Here is a 20,731-nt window from a genome sequence, read left to right as displayed (position 1 = left end):
GTTGAAGATGAGGGGCACAGGACACACACGTGTGGGAAACTGGGCTTTATTGCTTCTGCTCACTGTTCTTCTTTGCTACTCTTCTCATTTTCCTGTAAAACCTCTTTCTGTTTTTTATTCTTTTACGTTTGTAAGTCTTATGAATTAATAACTTAAATAACTGACATGTTATACACAGGGGAAAAGAGCTGGTGCTCTTATGCTAGAGGAATGCAAATACACATTACTTTGTTGTGTGAAGCTATGTGTGGTTCAAGTCTAGAAGAAAGTTGGGCTCCGTGTATAGATCTGAATGAAGATCTGTCTTGAAGGGAATGCTGACACTAGTTGACCAGAGAGGTGTTTGCCTTAATTTAGAAACTTGAAATTTTGTGTTTGTTCAAAACTTGAACAGCTCAGAACTGTAACAGCAGTCTTCTGGCCTTTGTAGGCTTCAAGAAATACTTTACACAGGGTTCACATTCTCTAAAATTTTAGACATGACAGGGTTTTTTTCCAGCACTGCAATTGAGATGAAAATCATAATGAGTTTAAAGAAAATTAGGGGATTATTTATTTTATTAAAAGTTTCTCAAGTGGGTTAATTAACTGAGATGTGGCAAGCTTTTTAAGATTCTGATGTTCTTGGTATGCTCTTAAATTGGTTTTCCTAGTTGTTCATAGGAAGTGCACTAAATGAATATGCCTACCCAAGTCGACTCTTTACTTATCCCAATTTTGGTAATTTTTTCTTTGCAAAGATCAGTACATGTGAGAAATAATGTGGCTACCATCTGTCTCTGCCCAGTGGTAGTGCTTGTTTCTTGATTTGGGTTTTCTTTTCAGTGGTGTTCTGTTCTTGTTTAAAGATGTGGAACTACTGGTTCAGAGATGCAGACATATACATGTATAAGACAGCATGTGCAGTGTATTTCTGTATTTGTAGGGCTTTGGTTTTATTTTCTTAATTTCTTTTTAGCTGATATAGCTCAGAGGTACAGGATAAGCAAATACCCAACTCTGAAACTCTTCCGGAATGGCATGATGATGAAGAGGGAATACAGGGGCCAGAGATCTGTGACAGCAATAGCAGACTACATCAGGCAGCAGAAGAGTAACCCCATTCGGGAGGTCCAGGATTTGGAAGAAATTAGTTCTCTTGATGTAAGTATTTCAATTTTACTCCTATTTATTTTTTTTTTTTAATGTTGAATTGGTGGAACATAATGTATTTAAAGAACATATTTACTTTTTTTTTTCATTCAGAAATGTTCAGTACGTTATTTTTTTTTTTAACTGAGTGGAAAACTGAATCATTTGCAGTATTACTATATTGAAATAATTTTTAACTTTCAGGCACCTTCACTCCACGACCAAATTACTTATTTTGCTTTTAATAATTTGAAAAGAATAATATGTTGCATTTGACAAGATACTTAAAAAATATTTTCCACTGAAAAAATACTTGCAAGGATGCTTCTGAATAATGAAAAGGCAGAAAAGACATAATTTCTGCATTTAATGACTGTCAAATGAATGGCATCTCTGTATTTAATATCCATAGGGAGTAATGATAGTATTTGATAATTTGGTGCAAATTATAATTCAACCTCTGTCTTTACAGCGCAGCAGAAGGAATATTGTTGGATACTTTGAGCAAAAGGACTCAGACAATTACAGAACCTTTGAAAGAGTAGCAAATATTTTGCATGACGATTGTGTGTTCCTATCTGCCTTTGGGTAAGTGTGAAAACTTGTTGATTGCATGGCTTCCTTATTGAAATTCTGTTTATGAGTTGTATATAAATTTAATTGAATGGACTTCTTTAATACTTTCAGCGTTTCATAACTGACGAGACTAGACCTTAATAGATAAATACACTGAGAGGATAGAAGGAGAAAACTCTTCCTAACCTTAATGTTTGCTGTGAAATTCAACTCTTATTTTTTCCCTTCCTTTTTCTTTTTTTTTTCCACTCTTTATCAGTATGGTTTAAATGTAACTGGGGAGGTTTCAGGGGGTAAAAGACAGTTGTGTCTGAAAAATCTGCTTTTTTAGAGAGAGAAAAGAACAAGTACGGAAGAGCTTGAAAATGTTTTGAAAAAAAATTCATTAGCTTTGCAGACTGAGTAACTCTTTTTTTTCAACCTCTTAAGGTTTTTTTTTTCTTTGAAATAGGACCATTTTTTGAAGGGGTCTTTTCCCTCTATTTTATAGGGTTTTTTCCCTGTAAAGCATGTAGTTGCTTGCTCATTTCCTCTTGATGCTTCAGTAGCTGGCCTTATTCCAAAATGCCTAATTTCTGTGCCTGGTCAATGCAACAATTTAGAAAGGCAATTGCATTGGTGAGCTATGGAGTGTAAGCCTAGAAGAAAAACCTACAGAAATTCAACTTTCTCTTTGTTATACAGATTTTAGAGTGATATTTTAAAATATTAAGCCATTCACTGGAAGAAGAAGAACAAATTGGGAGTGAGTGATTCCCTTTATAACTAGCATCATGAAATGGAATTATAGATTCTTTCAGCAATGCTTAATATGCCACCTCCAATTGCCAGTTTGAAGTGATTGGGCATTAATGGGAATGCAGTGTTTTCCAGTTTACCCACAGTTGCAGGATCAGGAATTTGCATGGGTTAAGCTAGCTTTTATAATGTTTAAAGTTGCCTCAAGTTTTTTGAACTGGGTGTAGTGGAGAATAGCAGAGAAACTGAGAGGATGTATTGAGGTAGAAGAGGTTTCATCTGCTTGAACAAAATCTGTTGCCAGTCACTGATGCCTCTTCTAATATGTCTCCAGAAATAGTTTGGGGGTGGGGGAGAGTATTTGCAGTGTGTGGGAGTACACAGGGCTTTCAGTTCCCAGTTAGGTAATGGTATGGCTGTGTAAGCAGGCAAACCTGTGGTCTGTAGGTCTGTCAGTCTTATCCCCAAAGAGTGTCCATTATCTCAAGCATTTTCTGATGAGTGCATGCAGGCTTGCTCTCAGGACAGACAGTCTGAGTTGTTACTAGAATTTTAAGTTATTTTTTACCCCCTCATATAGCTTTTTGGTCTCTTCAGAAATACCTTTTTAAAAATTATTAGTAAGATAGCAATACTTCAAAGATTCTCTCTCTGGTTGTTTGAGTCTGTTCATCTTTGGTTTGCTGTCTGTCAATTTCATGTAATAAGAAATAGTTTCCCGCCACTCAGCGTTACCATTTGGTTGTTGGGCATTGTTCTTGAAGTGGTTACTATGGGGGTTTTATTTTATATTTTTTTGTTCAGATATAAGCAATAGTCAGACATAATGGAATGGATCAGAGTTTGATTATTTTTAACCTACCTATATAACTAGATTGCACAGCAGGCTTGTCATTATTCTTATCTCCAGACTCCCATTCCCTTTCTAGCCTGGAGCTGTTAGTGTTTTAAAGTGCAGCCTTCCCAGCAGCAACCTTGGGAACTAAATGTTTTCACCTGTGAGTGGCTGTGTGGCTCTTAAGATTCCTAAAAAAACCTATATGTGAAAAGACTTCTGAGGGAGATACTGGCCACATATCAGTGTTTTCTTTTTGGATTATATACAGCAAAATGCTTCACAGGGAGCTGGCACTGATCAGTCAGACTCTTCTGACTGAGCATCCTGACAGACCCTGGGAGGTATTTTTGGGTTTGCTATGAACAGAGTTCAACAGCTATGTGGCTTGGGAGGTATATGGTAGGTAATGTGAGCAGTTGTTCAAATTTCTAGTAAGCTCAAATAAAACAATCAATTTGACAGGAAAAAAAATAATTACTTTGCTGATTTCTGTCAAGGCAGAACAGTCCCCTTATGCCAAAATTACTCTGGCTTTAGGTTCTTGTAATAGCTTATTTTTAAACTGTATTAATGGTACTTAGTTGTAGATCATCTTGATGCTTAAAAGACTTCTTTAATGAACAGATCCTTACAGTTCTGTACAGATCTGAGGTGGCAATAGAACAAGATTAGTGAAAGGAGTTGTCGGCAGAAGGAGATAGGTGAAGAATGTGATGAAGACATTATTGGAGGCAGATTTTAGAAGTAGAACTAGAGAGGAATGGATCTGAAATGTTCATGAAAGCGGAAGAGAATGTCCAACCAAAAAAAAAAAAAAACAAAAAAAAAACCCCACAACAAAACAAAAACCATCCAAAATATACTTTTATCCTAAAAGGCTGTGATGATCTGTAAGTAGTTTATGGAAGAGAGTGATGAATCTAGGAACTGTTTTAATTTTTTGTTAGCAAGTAAATACAGCAGTGGAGGGGGGGGATTGTGTGGTTACAAGAGGTTCCCTTTTACATTACTGCTTCAAGAAGAGATGAAATGCAAACTGAAGTGTTTCCGTTTTAGTAGTTGTTTTAAAGAGGTGTATCTTCAGGCATTTGGGATTTTCACATCATGTCCATACTTTATTTCAGTTATCTGAAAAACAAAAATCAGTCACAACTGCAGCTACTGAAGTGGAAGAGCAGAAGAGGACATTTTGGCTTCTACCACAGGGTTACCCCAGAGCATGTATTTCATTGTAGATTATCATCATCTTATCAAGCAGTGATTGGGCAGGTGGCTTCTACGTCTGCACTTTCTTCTTATTCAGTGAAGGCTTATTTGGTATGGGAGTGGTTTTTGTCAGTGATGGTGGTCACTAGGAAGCCTAATTTCACATTATGTGAGGAGTCCTGTCTGGAATATAAAAATACATTTCAAAATACGCATCTGTAAACTGATGCAAATACTGATAGGTGTAACATACTATGCAAGGCATCCTTTCTATGTGATAAGAAAAGGATAATCAGATCAAATGAAGGAAATAAAGTTTAGGTACTTTGAGTTAAGGCTTACGTTGTCTGTCTTTTTCTTGGCACTCTAAATTGTTCAGACCCCTGGAAGATTTAGCTAATCTTGCAGTGAGATAAATTGAGATATTTTGACTTCTCTTTTTTTATTTCCCTCTTACATTTCTTAATCAGTCTTCACCAATGTTTATATTGCACCTAGAGGAGAGAGAAGGGGGAACACTTACCTAATGTTTCCCAAAGGCTGACATTCTTTCTTTTTACTTGTGTTAAAGGGAAAAGAAATGGGCACTTTTACTTTTTTGTGGCATATGCATCTAGTCAGTTCTGTCTTGCCAGCCTGATTTACGTTGGAACAGCTAGGCATGGGAGAGAAGGAGTGAGGAGGCCTCTTTATATATGTGAAGATTGTTTAAGGGTTTGTTTTTATTGAGAGCTTTCTTTCCTTTTATTTTTCTGTCTCCTCCGTTGGAATTGTAGCTGTCCCAACTTGCTTGAATAAGAGATGGCAATTTTCGGGTACAAGCTAGCAGCTTTCAGGGTGCTCTGCTGTGACTGGGATTAAGGAACCACAAAATATTCTGGAGGCAAGAGAGGAACTTACTGAGGTGACATAGTAAGCTGAACACCAAGGAGGAACTGCATGTCTTCTGGGTACACACATACTGTATCATCAGTGGCCAGGAACTGCATGCTCTGTCTGCTCTCTAGATCTGTTTTGAGGGTAACACGAACAGTGTGGGCTCACTTGCCATCCATTTTCCCACTGCTTGTGCTGATGGAACACCTCAAAGCCCTTCTTTATCAGGGTAGATAAGATGTAAAATTTTAGTGTAAACAGTGGAACAGGAAGAGTAAATGCAAACAAGAATCCACCTTTCTCTCCTCTCCTTCCTTAATATTTTTTTTTAATTCACTTCTTTAATTTCCCTGACAATCTCTTATCCAGAATTGTACTGGCATTCATCACTTGCACTTCAGTGCCTTTAGTCCACACTTCTGATCTTAGGGGTACATCTTGCTGACTCCATGAATGCCCTCTTATCTAGCCAGGTCAAGTTTCTGTGGAGTCACTGTACAGTTTGCTTTAAAAATGAAGGATTTTAATTTTCAAATTGTGAAGGGGAAAAAAAAAGAAAGAAGTAAAGCAAGGATAGCAAATTAAAATATGATTTTTGGTATCTCAGTTATTTGATTTGTGTCTACCAAGACATGCTTACTGGTTGGTTTGTTGTAGGGCTATTTCAAAAGCAGAAAGATTTAGCGGAGACAATATAATCTACAAGCCACCAGGGGTAAGTGTAACTATGTATTTTATTCTGATTATTGTCGTTATATGTGAATATGAACAAGTGAAGACTGTTTGTATCATTCAGTATGTTACTGCATCTCAAATCTTGGTTTTATTTCGTCACTAAAGAGTGTGAGAAATAGGATCATAGAAACGTGTTTCTGAGTCAGTGAAAGAGATCTCCATCTCATGTGTTGCCAGTTAATGCACAAAATGTAAATCTGTCACTCGAAATGTCAATGTCCAGAATTAATTTTTTTTTTCTGAGAAAGACAGTCAACGCATTATGTGTATAGATATTGTGTGTCCTGTAGAACTCTTAAAAATGTATGAAGCTGGTGCACTTCCTGTTGTTCAAAGCATGTAACAATTACTACATATTTTTCTGACTGTCACTTGCCTGTCTTGTGTGTACTTTAGTCCACAAGGGTTAAGAGCTCTTCTCCTAACTGAAAAAAAACAACAACAAAAAAAATTTACTCTGTGTTAACAAACTCTCATAAATATAGTTTCACTTGAGGAAAAATTCAGTACAGAAGAAAACCTGTAAGAGCTGCTTTTTAGAGACATACTATCTAAAAATCTACTCCTTTTGCAAATTTACTGTAGGAAAAGAGCTGCTTACAAAAGAGAAAATAGATGAAAAAAAGACCTCAGGAGGAAGGGAGTTTCAAACCTTCTTTTTTTCTTTTTTCAACAACAGAATTTATTAGGTTACCTAATTTATATGGCATTTCTGAATTAAGGTGTGTTTAATCATGGCCACAGCTTGCAAAGTCATGCTTCACTTCATGTTAACCAAAATTGTAATTAAATTAAAGGATGTCAGCACTGAATTATAAGTTAAAACTACTAGCAAATAAAGGAAAACTATTATTTATTCATATCTCTTTGGCAAAGCAAATGTAAAATACCAATTTTAAGTCCTTCTAGGACATTAGGAGGGGGTTTTGGTGAGTCTTTGTAGCTATCAGCATGAAGCAGCTTGCTGTCTGCATTTAGTTTATATCTAAATGGGGTTTTACATCTGGAGATACTATTTCTCAACCTAGCAAAAGTCTAAATAGCCTTTATTTGAAGCATCTCCAGTTGGGAAACAAAGTATCTTTTCAACTCTTTATAACTTGTCTTAAAAAGTGGCATTGACTGCATAAATTATCATATCTAATATTCATTTTCCATTTGTACTTTTATCAAATAGTTAATCGAAATCTTGCATGCACAAGGGTATAATTGGTATAAGATTTGCTTTCAATATTTATATGAATATTGTTATTTTATACTGAGTAGTTAATCTCTGTAGGTAGCAATGTCACTTTTATTTTGTCATCTACTGTATTTTTCTTTTCAACAGGAAAATGCTCCAGATATGGTGTATTTAGGCTCGCTAACCAATTTTGATTTGGTTTATGCATGGACACAAGATAAATGTGTACCACTAGTTAGAGAAATTACGTTTGAAAATGGGGAGGTAAGAATTTTTTCTACAATTCTAGTTTTGGGGTTTTTCTCAAAACTAAAATGTCTCTTTCAAGGTCCCTAATTCACTTCAAAGAACTTTGTATAGTTTGTTTTAGGCAGAAAATAGCTGTCAGATAATGTTTTTCATTCTTTTGGAACTTTTTGTTTAGACTTGAAATTCACAGGAGGCAGACTTGTTGTAGTTGCATACGCTACCAAAGTAAGAGGCTGTAATTATAGAATGGCTAAGGCTGGAAAAGACCTCTGAGATCATCGAGTCCAACTGTTAACCCAGCACTGCTGTGTTCACCACTAAACCATGTCCCCAAGTGTCACATCCATGTGGGGTTTTTTTTTAACACTTCCAGGGATGGTGATTCTACCACTTCCTTGGTCAGCCTGTTCCGATACCTGACCACCCTTTCAGTGAAGAAATTTTTCCCAATATCCAGTCTAAACCTTCCCTGGTACAACTTGAGGCCATTTCCTTGCGTCCTATTGCTTGTTACCTGGGAAAAGAGACCAAAACCCACCTTGTTACAACCTCCTTTCAGGGACCTGTGGAGAGCAGTAAGTTTCTCCCTGAACCTCCTCTTCTCCAGGCTAAACCCTCAGCTCCCTCAGCTGCTCCTCATCAGACTTGTGCTTTAGACCCTCCACCAGCTCCATTGCCCTTCTCTGGACACATTCCAGCACCTCAATGTCTTTCTTGCCATGAGGGGCCCAAAACTAAACACAGGATTTGAGGTGTGGCCGCACTAGTGCTGAGTAGAAGGGGGTAATCACTGCCCTGGTCCTGCTGATCCCCCAGGTCCTCTCCCACCAGGCAGCTTTCCAGCCACTCTTCCCCTAGCCTGATGGCATTGCATGAGGTTGTTGTGACTGAAGTGCAGACCAGCTTTGATGCACGTAGGTCCAATAAGAAGTGTCTGGTGATTTTGCGGAATGTGGACAGTTGAAGGCTAAGAATGTGTGTGTCTGTAAGTATGTGTGGATGTGTAACACCTTGGGTAGGTTGTGTTATTTATCTAAAGTAAGTATATATTATTATGTGGATGTCATGACTAAACGATACATTTAAGATCCAGACCTTGGAAAAAATACTTCTAGTCAGGGTAGAAAATGCCCATGTCAGGATGTCAACAATTTGAAAGAATAAAACACTTGTGAACTATCCTTTAGTTATAACTGTCTTTTAAAGTTTAATGTTAATGTTAGTGGTAGAAAAATATTACTGTATTAATCACTTCCAAAGCATTATCTAATAAACAAGCACATGAAATTGTGGCTGACCGTGGAATTGCAATTTTCTGGGAATGGTAATAAAAACTGTGATTTTTATTGTTTTTTCTTTCAGTCTGCATTTAAGCACTGGTACAATCTTAATCTTTTTTAGCTGCATGTGCTGTTTCACTTGCTTTTCTTTATTTGGCTGTAATTCATCAGGTGGAACCTGGCAATTTGCTTTTAAACATCTCATTTCTTCTCGTTACCATTATTGCCTTTCAATGATTTTTGTTTTCTTTTGTAACTTAGTCTTCTTTAGTCTTTTTCCAACTCTGTATTATGATTTTTCTTGTAAAATAAACAACAGGATAAAACGTCTTTAGAAAATTATCGAGTTTGTAGTATCTCAAAAGGAGTATTTTGACACAGCCACAGCAACTGCTAGAAACTCTGCTGAGGTTTGTAACAAATTGCAGTATGTTGTCCACACTGGATGAGAAACCAAAGAATCAGTCATATGATTCATTCTCAGTTTGCACACTTTCTTTTGATCCTGAATCTGCAGTGCATCTAACACTGCTGTTCTGGGCTCATGGAATGCTTCAGGTTTCATGGCGGAGGGAGGGACAGAGTAGTTTTATTACTTAAACCATTTTGGTTGACTTTCTTCTAGTCAATCCTGCCAACTTTTATTGGAAAGTTCTGATACTTAACAAATCTTAATTCTTCGTTTGCAACTCAATATGTAAAAGAATGCCACATGTTAACATCTCTAGAAGTGTGTGGTAGATTTTCAGAGTACTTTTCCCATGGTGAAAGAGGATTCTGAGCCTTAGAAGCCAAAGGTTCATCACTGTCAGCTTTGTACCACAGTATGTTGTGGTTTTTCTGTTTGTTCTCTTAGCTCTTGATTCCTACTTACTTAGGTAGATAGAAACGATTCCAATGTGACATTTTGCCTAGCAACATTTGTTTAAAAAATTCAGTGCTACCAGTAGCCAAACAAATTTAAACATGCCAAAATTGAGATATTTCTGCTTGCTTAGATTGTACAATTACTTAAATGGGCTCTTACTTATTGTGCATACTGCACAGCAGTACAGGGTAAAAATATGAAATGCTGTGACTGTTAAGCTGTTTTTATGGTACCATATAAGTAAGATAAAGACAAAAAATTCTTCCACAGACTTTAAATTAATTTTTAAAATCAAAATTGGTCTCTGTAAACTACTGGTAGGTTTTTCCCTCATTTTCTTAGTGCTTTCATTATCTGGTAAACATTGTGGGCAGGAAGATGCCCAATCTGAACAGAGTTCATCATTGTGACTTTAGACAACACATAGTAATAGAACTCTGAAGCAAGGTCTTCTACTTGAGGAGACTGTCCATTTGAGACAGTTCCTGTACCTGACAGGAATAGGCTGCTGGAATCAGTGATTTCGTTCAGAAGAAATCACTGTTTGACCTGCAATCTGGCTGTTTAGTTCTGTGTTAAATGAATCAAGAGCAACCAAGAAGGATTTGGGGGTGCTGGTGGATGAGAGGCTGGACACGAGCCATGTACACTCACAGCCAAGAAAGCCAATCATGTCCTGGGCTGCATCAAAAGCAGTGTGGCCAGCAGGGTGAGGGGTGGAATTCTGCCCCTCCACTCTGCCCTCTTGACCTGTTGGAGTGAGTCCAGAGGGCCACTGTGTTGATCAGAGGGATGGAGCACCTCCTCTTTTAGGAAAAACTGAGAGACTTGGGAATGTTCAGCCTGTAAAAGAGGCAGCTTTGGGGTGACCTAATTGTGGCCTTCCAGTACCTGAAGGGAACTTACAGGAAAGATGGGGAAGACTATTTACAAGAGCATGTAGCTACAGGACAGGGAGGAATGGCTTCAAGTTGAAAGAGAGGAGGTTTAGATTAGATACTAGGAAAACAATTTCTACTGTGAGAGTGGAGGGGTACTGGAACAGGTTGCCCAGGGAAGTTGTGGATGCCCCATCCCATGCTGGAAGGAGCTCTGAGCAACTTGCTCTAGTTGCAAGTGTCTCTGCCCACGGCAATGGAGTTAGAACTAGATGATCTTCAAGGTTCTCTTCCAATGCAAACCATTCTATGATTCTATGAATACAATGAACCTATGTGGTCTAATGATGCTGCTGAACTTTAAGTTTTTGAAAGGGTAAAAAGTTTCTCAAAGGCATACAGAAGTAACATGAGAAGCTCAGATCTAATGAAAAATCTTTTGATATTCTCAGGGCCAAATGAAACAGCTTTTGAGGGAGCAGTCTAAGCAAATGAAATAGCTATTCTACTTGCTGTGTCCTCATCAATGAGGCATGCTATGAAAGCTGGAATAGAAAAGCAAAGGAAGATACTGTATAGAAACCAGTTAGGGCCAAGATTAGCAAGACATTCAAGCCAGCTGTCCTAACAACTTGTTTTGGAGATGAATAGATCTTGTTAATGTAACTTGCTGAGGTTGTCCTCTTAGCTGCTTGCAAGAAAGAGGGGACCTTAGAGCCAGAACACCAAGCTCTGTTTAGTTCTCCCTCTGGAAATGTACCTTGTGAAATGAGGGGGGAAACAGAGCCATAACTGCAGTGGTACAAAACAGATTTTTAGCATCCTGTAATAGGAGAGGATGCTGAGATTCAGCTACATTTGTGCACGTAAAAATGAGAATGAGCAAATAGGATTAGTTGTTGGTTTATAGATGAGTTGGGAAGCTTGGGTTTCAAGAGCACTGAAGTTATGAGGATCTGCTGTTAAAAGACCAGGCTTCAACTTACCTGATGGATTTGGTTGAAGGGAGAAGGACAGCCATTTCATGTACACTGTGTAACTGGCTGCCTGCTGACAGGAAAAGTGTTTCTTCCAACTTACTACAAATCAGAAATATCTGAAGAAATTTTTCTATTTGATGGCAGAATGAACCAGTGCTGTCTTTTTCAAAAAGCACAATTTTTATGCTAGTACAGGCTTGAATCAAAGCATTAGCAGCACTTGTTTGTTACACCAGTTGTACAAATGAAAGACAACTCTAGGCATTTCTTAGATGATAAATGATGCTTTTTTTCAATCACCCTGTAGTGAGTTGACCTGATGTTCATAAGTGCCTAAAAATCACTTTTGAAGCAAGCAAGTGCATATTGTTTGTGTTTGGGATTTAAGTAAAAGAAAAATCCAGAATAAATTATTCAAAGAATTCCTGTATTTATGTGTCCCTCAGCACAGAAATTTTTAAAGGCACTCGGACTGCAAGGACGCATTCCTATGAGGAATTAAAGTTTGCCTGTCCAACAAAGATTTGCATTTTTAATCAATTTTAGTAATATATTAGCCTGTGAATTTAGCAATAGCGTTACACAGATGACCAGTCAGGACACACTTACTGGCAGAAGAGCAGTACTTAATAACTGATATGGCTGTGTCATTAGTTTCTGATTTTTTTCTTTACTGAGGGGGAGGTGATAGGGTTATTCATTGTGTTATGCTAAGAAAGCACCACCTTACTATGTGAACAAGCTAGGACTGGGTCTAGAATACACCCTCAGCCTTTCATAGCATTTGATACTCAGGCCTTACTGTTGTTTCTATGAAGATGTTGTGTTTTCTCAGGATTGGGTTATTTCTTTCGTGCAAGTATTCCAGTGCAAGTGTATCCCTTCCTGAAATGCTGACAATGAAATACTGTCATCCTTTATCTGCTGTATATGATAAGAGGAAGGAAACATTGGTTAACTGTATCACTCAGGTATCTTAGAGGAAGGGTTAGCAGTTAGTCTTTAGTCTTTTTCTTCTGTTTTTTAAAGTAGAGATCTCACTGAATTTGAAAGTTCCTGGAATCACTTAAGTGCCCTTAAGGAAAGGAAGAAATGTGATTTGTCCTTTGTTTTCTCTGCAGGAACTGACAGAAGAAGGCCTTCCTTTTCTCATACTTTTCCATATGAAAGATGACTTGGAGAGTTTAGAGAAATTCCAACAGGAGGTTGCACGACAGTTAATAGGTGAAAAAGGTTTGTAGTAACTCCTACTACTTCTTGGTTTTACTGATATAATTTTTTTCCAGGCAACTCAGTAGAGCAGAAGCAAAGGCCAAACAGAATCTGAGCTTTAAAACTCTTGAGACCAAAGGGCTTTATGCACTTCTGACAGTGAGGACTCATTCCTTTGGAAATTATTAAAATAGATACACAATTTATTAGTAAAGAACTGTTTTAGAAATCTTTCTTGTCTAAATGACTAAATGCATTTTGACAGGGCATTAAACAAAGCTTCAGTTGGTAATATGGAAAAAAACCCCACTTTAAGAAAATCTGTTATTTTGTTTGAGTTAGTTAAAAATTTAGATCTATTTTCAAGTTTTGCATGTGGTATCTAATATATCCACCTTTATAATAGTTATGAAACTGGTTAGGGTTTCAAGATAATACTAAAAAAGTTTTAATATGGATTTTTGTCTGCTCACGATTTTAAGGTACAATAAACTTCCTCCATGCTGACTGTGACAAATTCAGGCACCCACTCCTGCACATTCAGAAGACTCCAGCAGACTGTCCTGTCATTGCCATTGATAGCTTTAGGCACATGTATGTCTTTCCAGACTTCAGTGACTTGTCGTAAGTATTTTTCTTTATGTATTTTAATTTGAGAAGGACAAAGGAAAAGGTGTGTGCTCATACTTTAATCAGTACTATGGTAGGAAGATGAGTAAATCTGTGTGATTCAGTGTCAAATCCTAAAAGCAATATGAGTTGGTGTGAATTCATTGTTTGAATGGAGTTGTATTACTTTATGCAAGAAAAGAATCTCAAGTTTTTAGATGCCACTCTTTCATTTTGAAGTTTTACTGTTTTCTGTAGTAGTTAGGCACTTGCAGCCTAGCATGGTATTTTTAGTAGTGATCTAGATATATCACTTAACTCTAATAGATTTAAAATACTGCATGGAACATGTAAGTGCTGTTATTCAGGGATTACTGTAAAATGCACCATGTAAGAATTCCCAGCCTACTGCTTTGACTATTCCTGCTGTGCAATTCTAACCTTCCTGCATTAGTCTAAATCTGGAAAGCTGGCAGAGAAATCCCTATTGTGTGGATTTTAGAAATCTTCCAACTGCAACTTGGAAAATGGACCATCACTGTCATGTTTATCTGGATGAAATATGTGAGAGCAAAGTATCAGAATGCTCAAGTGTGATATGCCACTGTGATAATCCTCATTACATCAGCCTGTCTCTTTATGTTGCACTGCTTTGGAAGCAGATGTTCTGTCTCTCATGGCTCAGTTGAGGAATGAAGATGTTTAAACGTTCTCTTCAGGGGCTTTCAGCCTTATTCAAGTGCTCTATCTTTGTCTTCTGCTTGGGTGTTAAAACTCCAGTTTCTGTCCTCAAAGGAAGTACCTGCACATGCACTGCCTCTTGAGTCCTGGTTGGATGCCTAGGCTGGGTATTTTGTTTTTGTCAAAGCCAAGGATTCAAAGCTCAGATTTAGCATGCAATGTGAATGTAATCCCATGTCTGATTCTGCCATTCCAGGAGGCATTTTTCTACCTGAAATGCTGACATTTGGAAGGAGGGTTTGAACTTAGCTGCTTTCTGTAATTCTCCACAGGCTCATTAAATGTGGTCTCAGTTTGATATATCTTAAATAGTGCTTTTCAAATTTCTGAAGCCATGTATGTTGAAATTCTGATAGTGACTATTGGTCTCCTTGTGTTCCTATTTGTGTGGAATATTGTGTTCACTGCAAATGCCAGCAAAAAATAGCAGGATATTTATGTTTTAAAACCACTATTTTTATTGCCACTTTTAAAACAGCCCTAAAACAAATTAATATCTCTTATGTGGGCAATAGAGATGTTTAGTTTAGACTCATTTTATATTTCTTATGCGTTCTGTTTCTGTGAAACTGTCAGAATAATAAGAGCTACTTGCTTGATGTGTACCAGTTGTAACATACAAATGAAGCTGGAAGAGATGTCAGGATTGTAGACAGTTGCCTAACAATAAATAATTATTCAACCTTACTCTAGGAGTTTGGGCTGATACATAGAAATATCTAACAGTTTGAAAACAAAGAGAGCTTGGAGCACCTGGGGTGATATCCTCTTGTGTATGTGGTTTGAATTTTTGTTTTGGTTTGTTTGTTGGTTTTTTGTCGGTTTTGTGTGGGCTTTTTGGTTTTTAATAATAAGTAGAATCTTAATTCTGAGACTTTCATCTACCTGTAAGGATATCTGTCAGCTTAGTACATTTCCTGGACTCTTTTACAAACTGGCCCCAGGCTGTCTTTTGTAATCTCAGTGTCACCACCAGCCAGTAGTGTTTGCATATGGCACTTTCAGACCTGGCCCACCAAAAGATTTCCTCTCTCTTTATAGGAAGTTCATATTTTTTTGGAGAATGGGCATTTCATAGGCAAATGAGACCATCACTCAATATTTTACCATCAACTTTGGCCACCCATTCCTATTCATCCTACTGTTCCAGATTGGAAATGATAGCAGGGGGAGTGTTCAACTGTAGCTTCTGAGCAAGAACAGGCTAAGCCACACACGGCTGTAGGTACCAAGTGCCTTTGTTGCATTAGGAAAGGAGAATGTCTCCAACAATCTGCCTGATCTAGAAGAGGGCAGGAGCCCAAGGTAAAGCAGGGAGCAGTAATTCTGCTGTCCCTATCACCAGGCTAGAATGAACCTCTTTCTCTCCATCAGTACTAATTCCTGATCTTACCTGGGAAGGGAAGAGATCCCTTAAAGTACCACTGTAATACTGATCAGTTACAGCCATTACTTTAGTGATACTCTCTGACTCTATATTATGCTGCATTTTATGCATGGAGTTTTCTGACTATCTGAAATATTGCTGATAACTTGTCTGACCACACTCTGTTCCTCTTTCCTAAATGTAATAGTTGGTTTGATGAAAGACTCCCTACAAAACCTGTCTCTATTCAGACACTACCTTTTGATTGCATGTGTAGTGCTCCTTATAGTCTTTTATCTCATCTTTGATACTTACTAGATCAACTCTTCACTTTGAGATTTTTAGTCTATCTGACATTTCACAAATAAAATTGGATGCTGTAGTTTAGCACGTTTGCTATGGGTGACTGTAAGATGATCTCAGTTTAGATTTACACTGATATCCTCTTAGTGCATATCTCTGGTGTATATGCAGTTGCTGAGGTAATAGAGAGCCTTTCAAAGATGTTTTGTCAATACTGGTACCCAACTGTCATTTGTATCTGTAAACTGTGCATTTGGAACCTGCTGTTCCCTCTTACATTACAGTTAGTGGGGAGCTGAAGGGAATATACAATGAAGTTATCGGCTGGTACAACTCTGTGGGAGTTATTGAAAAGATTAAATACTTGCTGTGTTCTCAAGAGACAGTGGAAAGAAAGAGAAGCTGGTAGGGTACCTTAGCAAACCATTTGGCTTCGTGTCCTCTAATAATCACCTAAAAGTGGGCATAGTGTGCTAGATAAAGAGAAGTTGGCTACTCTAAACAGTGCATTTTAAATCTTCTGTGTTTGGACTTAACTTGTAATAAACATGTGGTGGTTTCTGTTTAATTTTTTCCAGAATTCCAGGTAAACTGAAGCAATTTGTACTAGACTTGCATTCTGGAAAACTGCATAGAGAGTTTCATCATGGCCCAGATCCAACTGATGTAGCACCTGGTCAGGTAAGGTTATAACAAATACATTTAATTTGGCCATAGTAAGGACCTTTTTTTACTCCTCGTCAGAGCTGTACTTTCTAATATGTTTATACTTTTAGCCTCTGTCTCCTGAAAGAGAAATCTGATTACAGAAGTGTAACATTGCCAATTCTGCTTGGCACTTTAACTTCCTTTAGGTAAAGGCAAGGAGAGCATTAGGGGTCGTATGGTACCTCTTTGCCTTGAATAAGGGAAAATTATAAGAAAATATATTTTCTCCACTGAAACAGATCTTGGGGTAGATGACTCTTCTGACCTCATAGAGCTGCTCTTATGTGACTTACGTGATTCTCATGTGACTTCAGTGCAAAAGTTGATACTACATCATAGCTGCGTTATTTCCCACACAACTCACTACTACAGGGTGCTTCTGAGGGGAAAGAGCAATTAGTTGAATTTTTATGTTTTATGTAGAAAGTTGCCAATCCAAGCAGGAGGAAGATTCTTAGAGCATCAAGAAAAGATGGATAAGCAGTAATAGACCTTATTGCTTTTATTAATGCAGTTAACAAATGGCATCAGTAGTACTCACAGGCTGCACTTGTCAGTTTGGATTCCTCATGGTTCTGTTCCAAGGTTGTCATGTTGTGTAATTACATACCTGGAAGTCACTCCTGGGATCTCTTCAGGAACACAACTACTAGATCCTTCTCCAGACAAAACTCAGGAGCACCTCAGTCTCAGGAAAGAAAAGACATTACCAACCCTGATTCCCTCCGCTTAGCCCAGTCTTTTGTGTCTTAATCAGCCTTGTATCTTCTTGATACACCAGTCAGCTCACGTGCTTGGTGGCATGCTGAAAAGTACAAATGTAACGGCCTGTCAGGGAGCATTTTCATTACCTTGGGCACTGTCTAAAGAAATAACATTTAAAACACTTCTTTCAAGTTATATGTTGCATTGTCTGGGCTCGAGGAACCACTTTGGTCCCAGAGGAGACCTGGAGCCCTTGTGTTGGGGTGCCTTAGGCCACCTGAGAACCCATGGTGAGGAACTATTTATAGCTATGGTCATTTTGCTGTTTATCTCTGGGATGTGGTAAGGGTGGCACTGCACTGAGCCTTCTGAGTGCAGACTCCTGTTGCCCTGCTTAAAGCTAAAAGATTTAAAAGCAGGAAAGCCCTAGAGGGCTTGCCTTGGCCAGGAAAATGACTGCTTCTGAATGTCGTCATGACTGGCCAAGAAAACACGTGGGCTGAACTGTCTGAGCAGTAATTCATTTAACCAGTAGATCCCTGTGTTTCTTCAGAATTCAATGAGCAACCAGAATTCAAGTCAACAGGAGGAGGTGCAGAAATAAGGGCTGGAGACTGAGACAGAGGCCAGGCAGTCTGTCAGCTTGGAGGGGGACAGGAGTGCATGAGGAAGAGATGCTCTGAGGCACCTGCCGTGAGGAGGAGGTTTGGCCAGGGAGAGAGGAATGTGCTGAGTCCCTGGATCCTGCTGCCTGCATATCTGGGCACAGGCATGGAGCCTAGAGCTGCAGGCTTGCTCTTGTCTCCATTCTGCCTTGAGAAATGCACACAAAACCTGGGATATTTACGTCCTCATCTTCGTATGGCATCCTGCCATCTTGTGGATGTGCGTGTGATGGAAATCTGGCCTTAACTAAACTGGAGCCTGCCGGCTTAGGTCACCTATGTCCCTTGAATTGCATGGAGGGGTTTGTGTTGGGGTTTTTTTGGTTTGGTCTTGGTGTGGGATTTTTTTTTTTAGTTTCCATAAAAAACTAAAAATTTTGTCAGCGATGGCTCTTTTGCTCTGGTGTATTTCATAAAACACACACACAAATTAGAATACCCTCAAAGCAAGTGGTAGACAGACTCAAGCAAATATACAGTGGGGTACATTTGAAATATTTCTAAGTGACTTGTACAGAAGCTTGTGTGATGGCCATTACCTTTGCAATGTGCCAACAAAAGGAATATCCTTAACTGAAAGTGCTTAATTAATATGTGTGTGCATGTTTGCTCCTCCTACTTGGGGCTTATAATGTGCCTTCCAAAAAAAAAAAAAAAACCCCACAAAATTTAATTTGTGGGAATGCTGGACATTCATGCACTCCCATAATTAATGCTAGAAATTCATTTTATGGAGGTGGATGGTTATCAAAATTAGTCTAACAAACAATTTTACTGTTTGTTCTGTTTTTCAGCCAATTCAGGATTTAGCAAGCAGCCCACCAGAAAGCTCATTCCAGAAACTGGCACCCAGTGAACATAGGTACACCTTATTGAGGGAAAAAGATGAACTTTAAAAACTTGAAATAATCTTGCAAGCCTTTCAGACAGCAGCGTTGACTTCTGTGTGGTGGAAATAGTAAACCTATATTTTCATAATTCTATGTGTATTTTTATTTTGAATAAACTGAAAAATAATTTTTTCTCCCCAGGCTTGTAAATACATTTGTTTGGTGGGTCATTCTGTACAGCATCTTTCAAACAGTACATTCTTAATGCTATCGTAAAATATCAGAGACCCATCCAGACTCTTGATCTAACTCTGTTCTGTAAAACTTTTATAATCCAAATGAAGGTATCCTTGCCAGAGACATGCTGTTAACTTGCACTATCCCATTAAATAGGACTTCTGGGTTGTTTTCTGTGTAACCTTGGTAGTATGTGCTTTTTCTTCTTCTTCATGTGAACAGCTATCCTGGTAATCTATTTCTTTGTCACATTTTTCTCCAACTTAAGAGGGTCTTCTATTCTGGATACTTGGGAGGGGAATAAATTAAAGTTTTACAGAATCTTGTGTGGTGATTTACTGGCTGTAAATGTCCAAGCAATTAAACAAAACTGAATTTTAAAATACCAAGTGAGGAAAGGAAAGGTTTCAATGATAATGGCTGTACTTTGAATGAAGGGGCTGTATTGACCTACTCTGATTTCTTGGAATTAAGATTGCTGTGTTACCCACATGGTTGTGTTAAAAGAACATGAATGTTGGAAACCCTTCATAGTAAGAGAGGACTGGGACTGGCCTGGCATCTGAGTTTTGTCAGTCCCAAATTAATATCTGTATGTATGTTAGGATTAGTCTCTGGGGGTTTTTGTTTGTTTGTTTTTCCCCCAGATCCCTGCCTTCCTGGCAGATGCTTACTGTTCAAAGAACCAAATTTTCTGTTACTCTTATTTGTCTGGCTTGTGCCTTACTTATTGCATAATCTTTGAATTCTGCTCTGAAGAAGGAATGACTGCTTTTCTGTTACAAATTACACCAGCATAAGGGCTTTTCTCAATGAATCTTCAAGCTGCTGGGTGAGATGAACTCATAGAATCTGTAAGATGGAACAGCATCTGTTAATTTGTGGGGCATTGTTGGAGATAAATTTGTATAGTACACTTACTACAAAGAATCGAGGACCTGACTTGGGCCCCCAAGGTTTAGTGTCCTTAGAAATGAGCTTGTTCTCTGGACAGGGGGAACACTGGGTTCAGGTTTACTTAGGAGAGTGCCTCAACTTGTGTAGTAACTGTTCAGGATTCCTTCTGCCTCTCAGCTACGGATGCCACCTGGTCAGTTATTGACAGAAGACTTTCATGGTCTGGTGAAACTGTGGCAAAAGTTGATCCCAGGACAGCCTCCTGAATCAAGCCCCCGCAGCACCAGGAACAGGAGCTTTCTAGGGAGTGATTCTGAGGACAGAATCACTAGTACCCACCTACACTAAGCTACAGCAAACTGAGCAGCTGCAGATTTAAGAACTGAGAAAAGTATTGCAAGGTTTTGGTTACAGGTATACTTTTTTGTTGTTTTTGTGAATCTGCATTTTTGGCCTTCTCCTTTTCTCCATCTCATGCCAAATCAAGCATTTTTGGCAGCTGAGTCATACTGCCTTCCAGTTGGAATCTAAAGATGTGAGCTAGTTGTGGTTTTAAGGCTGCCACTTGTTTTTTACAGGTCATACTACACAATTCTGGCACCTGAAATTTTAGTCAATTCCTGCATGGTGCCTGCAAGTACTCATCTTACTCCTCTGAGGTTCCTATTTTTCCTTAGGCTTCTTATTTATAGATGCTGTTTGGTGGGAGATGTCAAAACTTCTCTTTCTGGAGGAAAATGCTTCCTCATAATCCACCTAGCAGTCCAGGGGCAGGTACTTTTAGCTAAAAGAGATGAACCCCCTCTGCCAACCCCTCTTCCTTAATCCAAGTTTGCTTTTCAGACTAAAGACTTGTTCCCAGAGCTTTAGCATTCCAGCAGTAGGTGGACAATTAGCTGTAACAGGTAGTTTCATGACAG

General features: G+C 38.4%; 1 protein-coding gene across 2 annotated transcripts in view; it reads left to right on the top strand.

The window, feature by feature from the left end:
* Nucleotides 1–19,235, top strand: part of ERP44 (endoplasmic reticulum protein 44) — a 38,035-nt gene extending 18,800 nt beyond the window's left edge. For both annotated transcript variants that reach the window (XM_018070026.1, XM_018070025.1), the window contains exons 5-12: nucleotides 959–1,143; nucleotides 1,604–1,719; nucleotides 6,023–6,080; nucleotides 7,431–7,547; nucleotides 12,660–12,771; nucleotides 13,233–13,374; nucleotides 16,348–16,450; nucleotides 18,642–19,235. In XM_018070026.1, coding sequence (XP_017925515.1) covers nucleotides 959–1,143; nucleotides 1,604–1,719; nucleotides 6,023–6,080; nucleotides 7,431–7,547; nucleotides 12,660–12,771; nucleotides 13,233–13,374; nucleotides 16,348–16,450; nucleotides 18,642–18,743 — 935 coding nt within the window. In that variant the 3' untranslated portion in view covers nucleotides 18,744–19,235. The remainder of the gene's footprint in view (nucleotides 1–958; nucleotides 1,144–1,603; nucleotides 1,720–6,022; nucleotides 6,081–7,430; nucleotides 7,548–12,659; nucleotides 12,772–13,232; nucleotides 13,375–16,347; nucleotides 16,451–18,641) is intronic.
* The last annotated feature ends 1,496 nt before the right edge of the window (nucleotides 19,236–20,731 follow it).

Source organism: Manacus vitellinus, unplaced genomic scaffold (assembly GCF_001715985.3).
Source record: "Manacus vitellinus isolate BGI_N305 unplaced genomic scaffold, ASM171598v3 scaffold_17_pilon, whole genome shotgun sequence".
Taxonomy (NCBI): Eukaryota; Metazoa; Chordata; class Aves; order Passeriformes; family Pipridae; genus Manacus; species Manacus vitellinus.
Note: the sequence above shows the minus strand (reverse complement) of the source record. Positions and strands in the feature narration are given on the sequence as shown.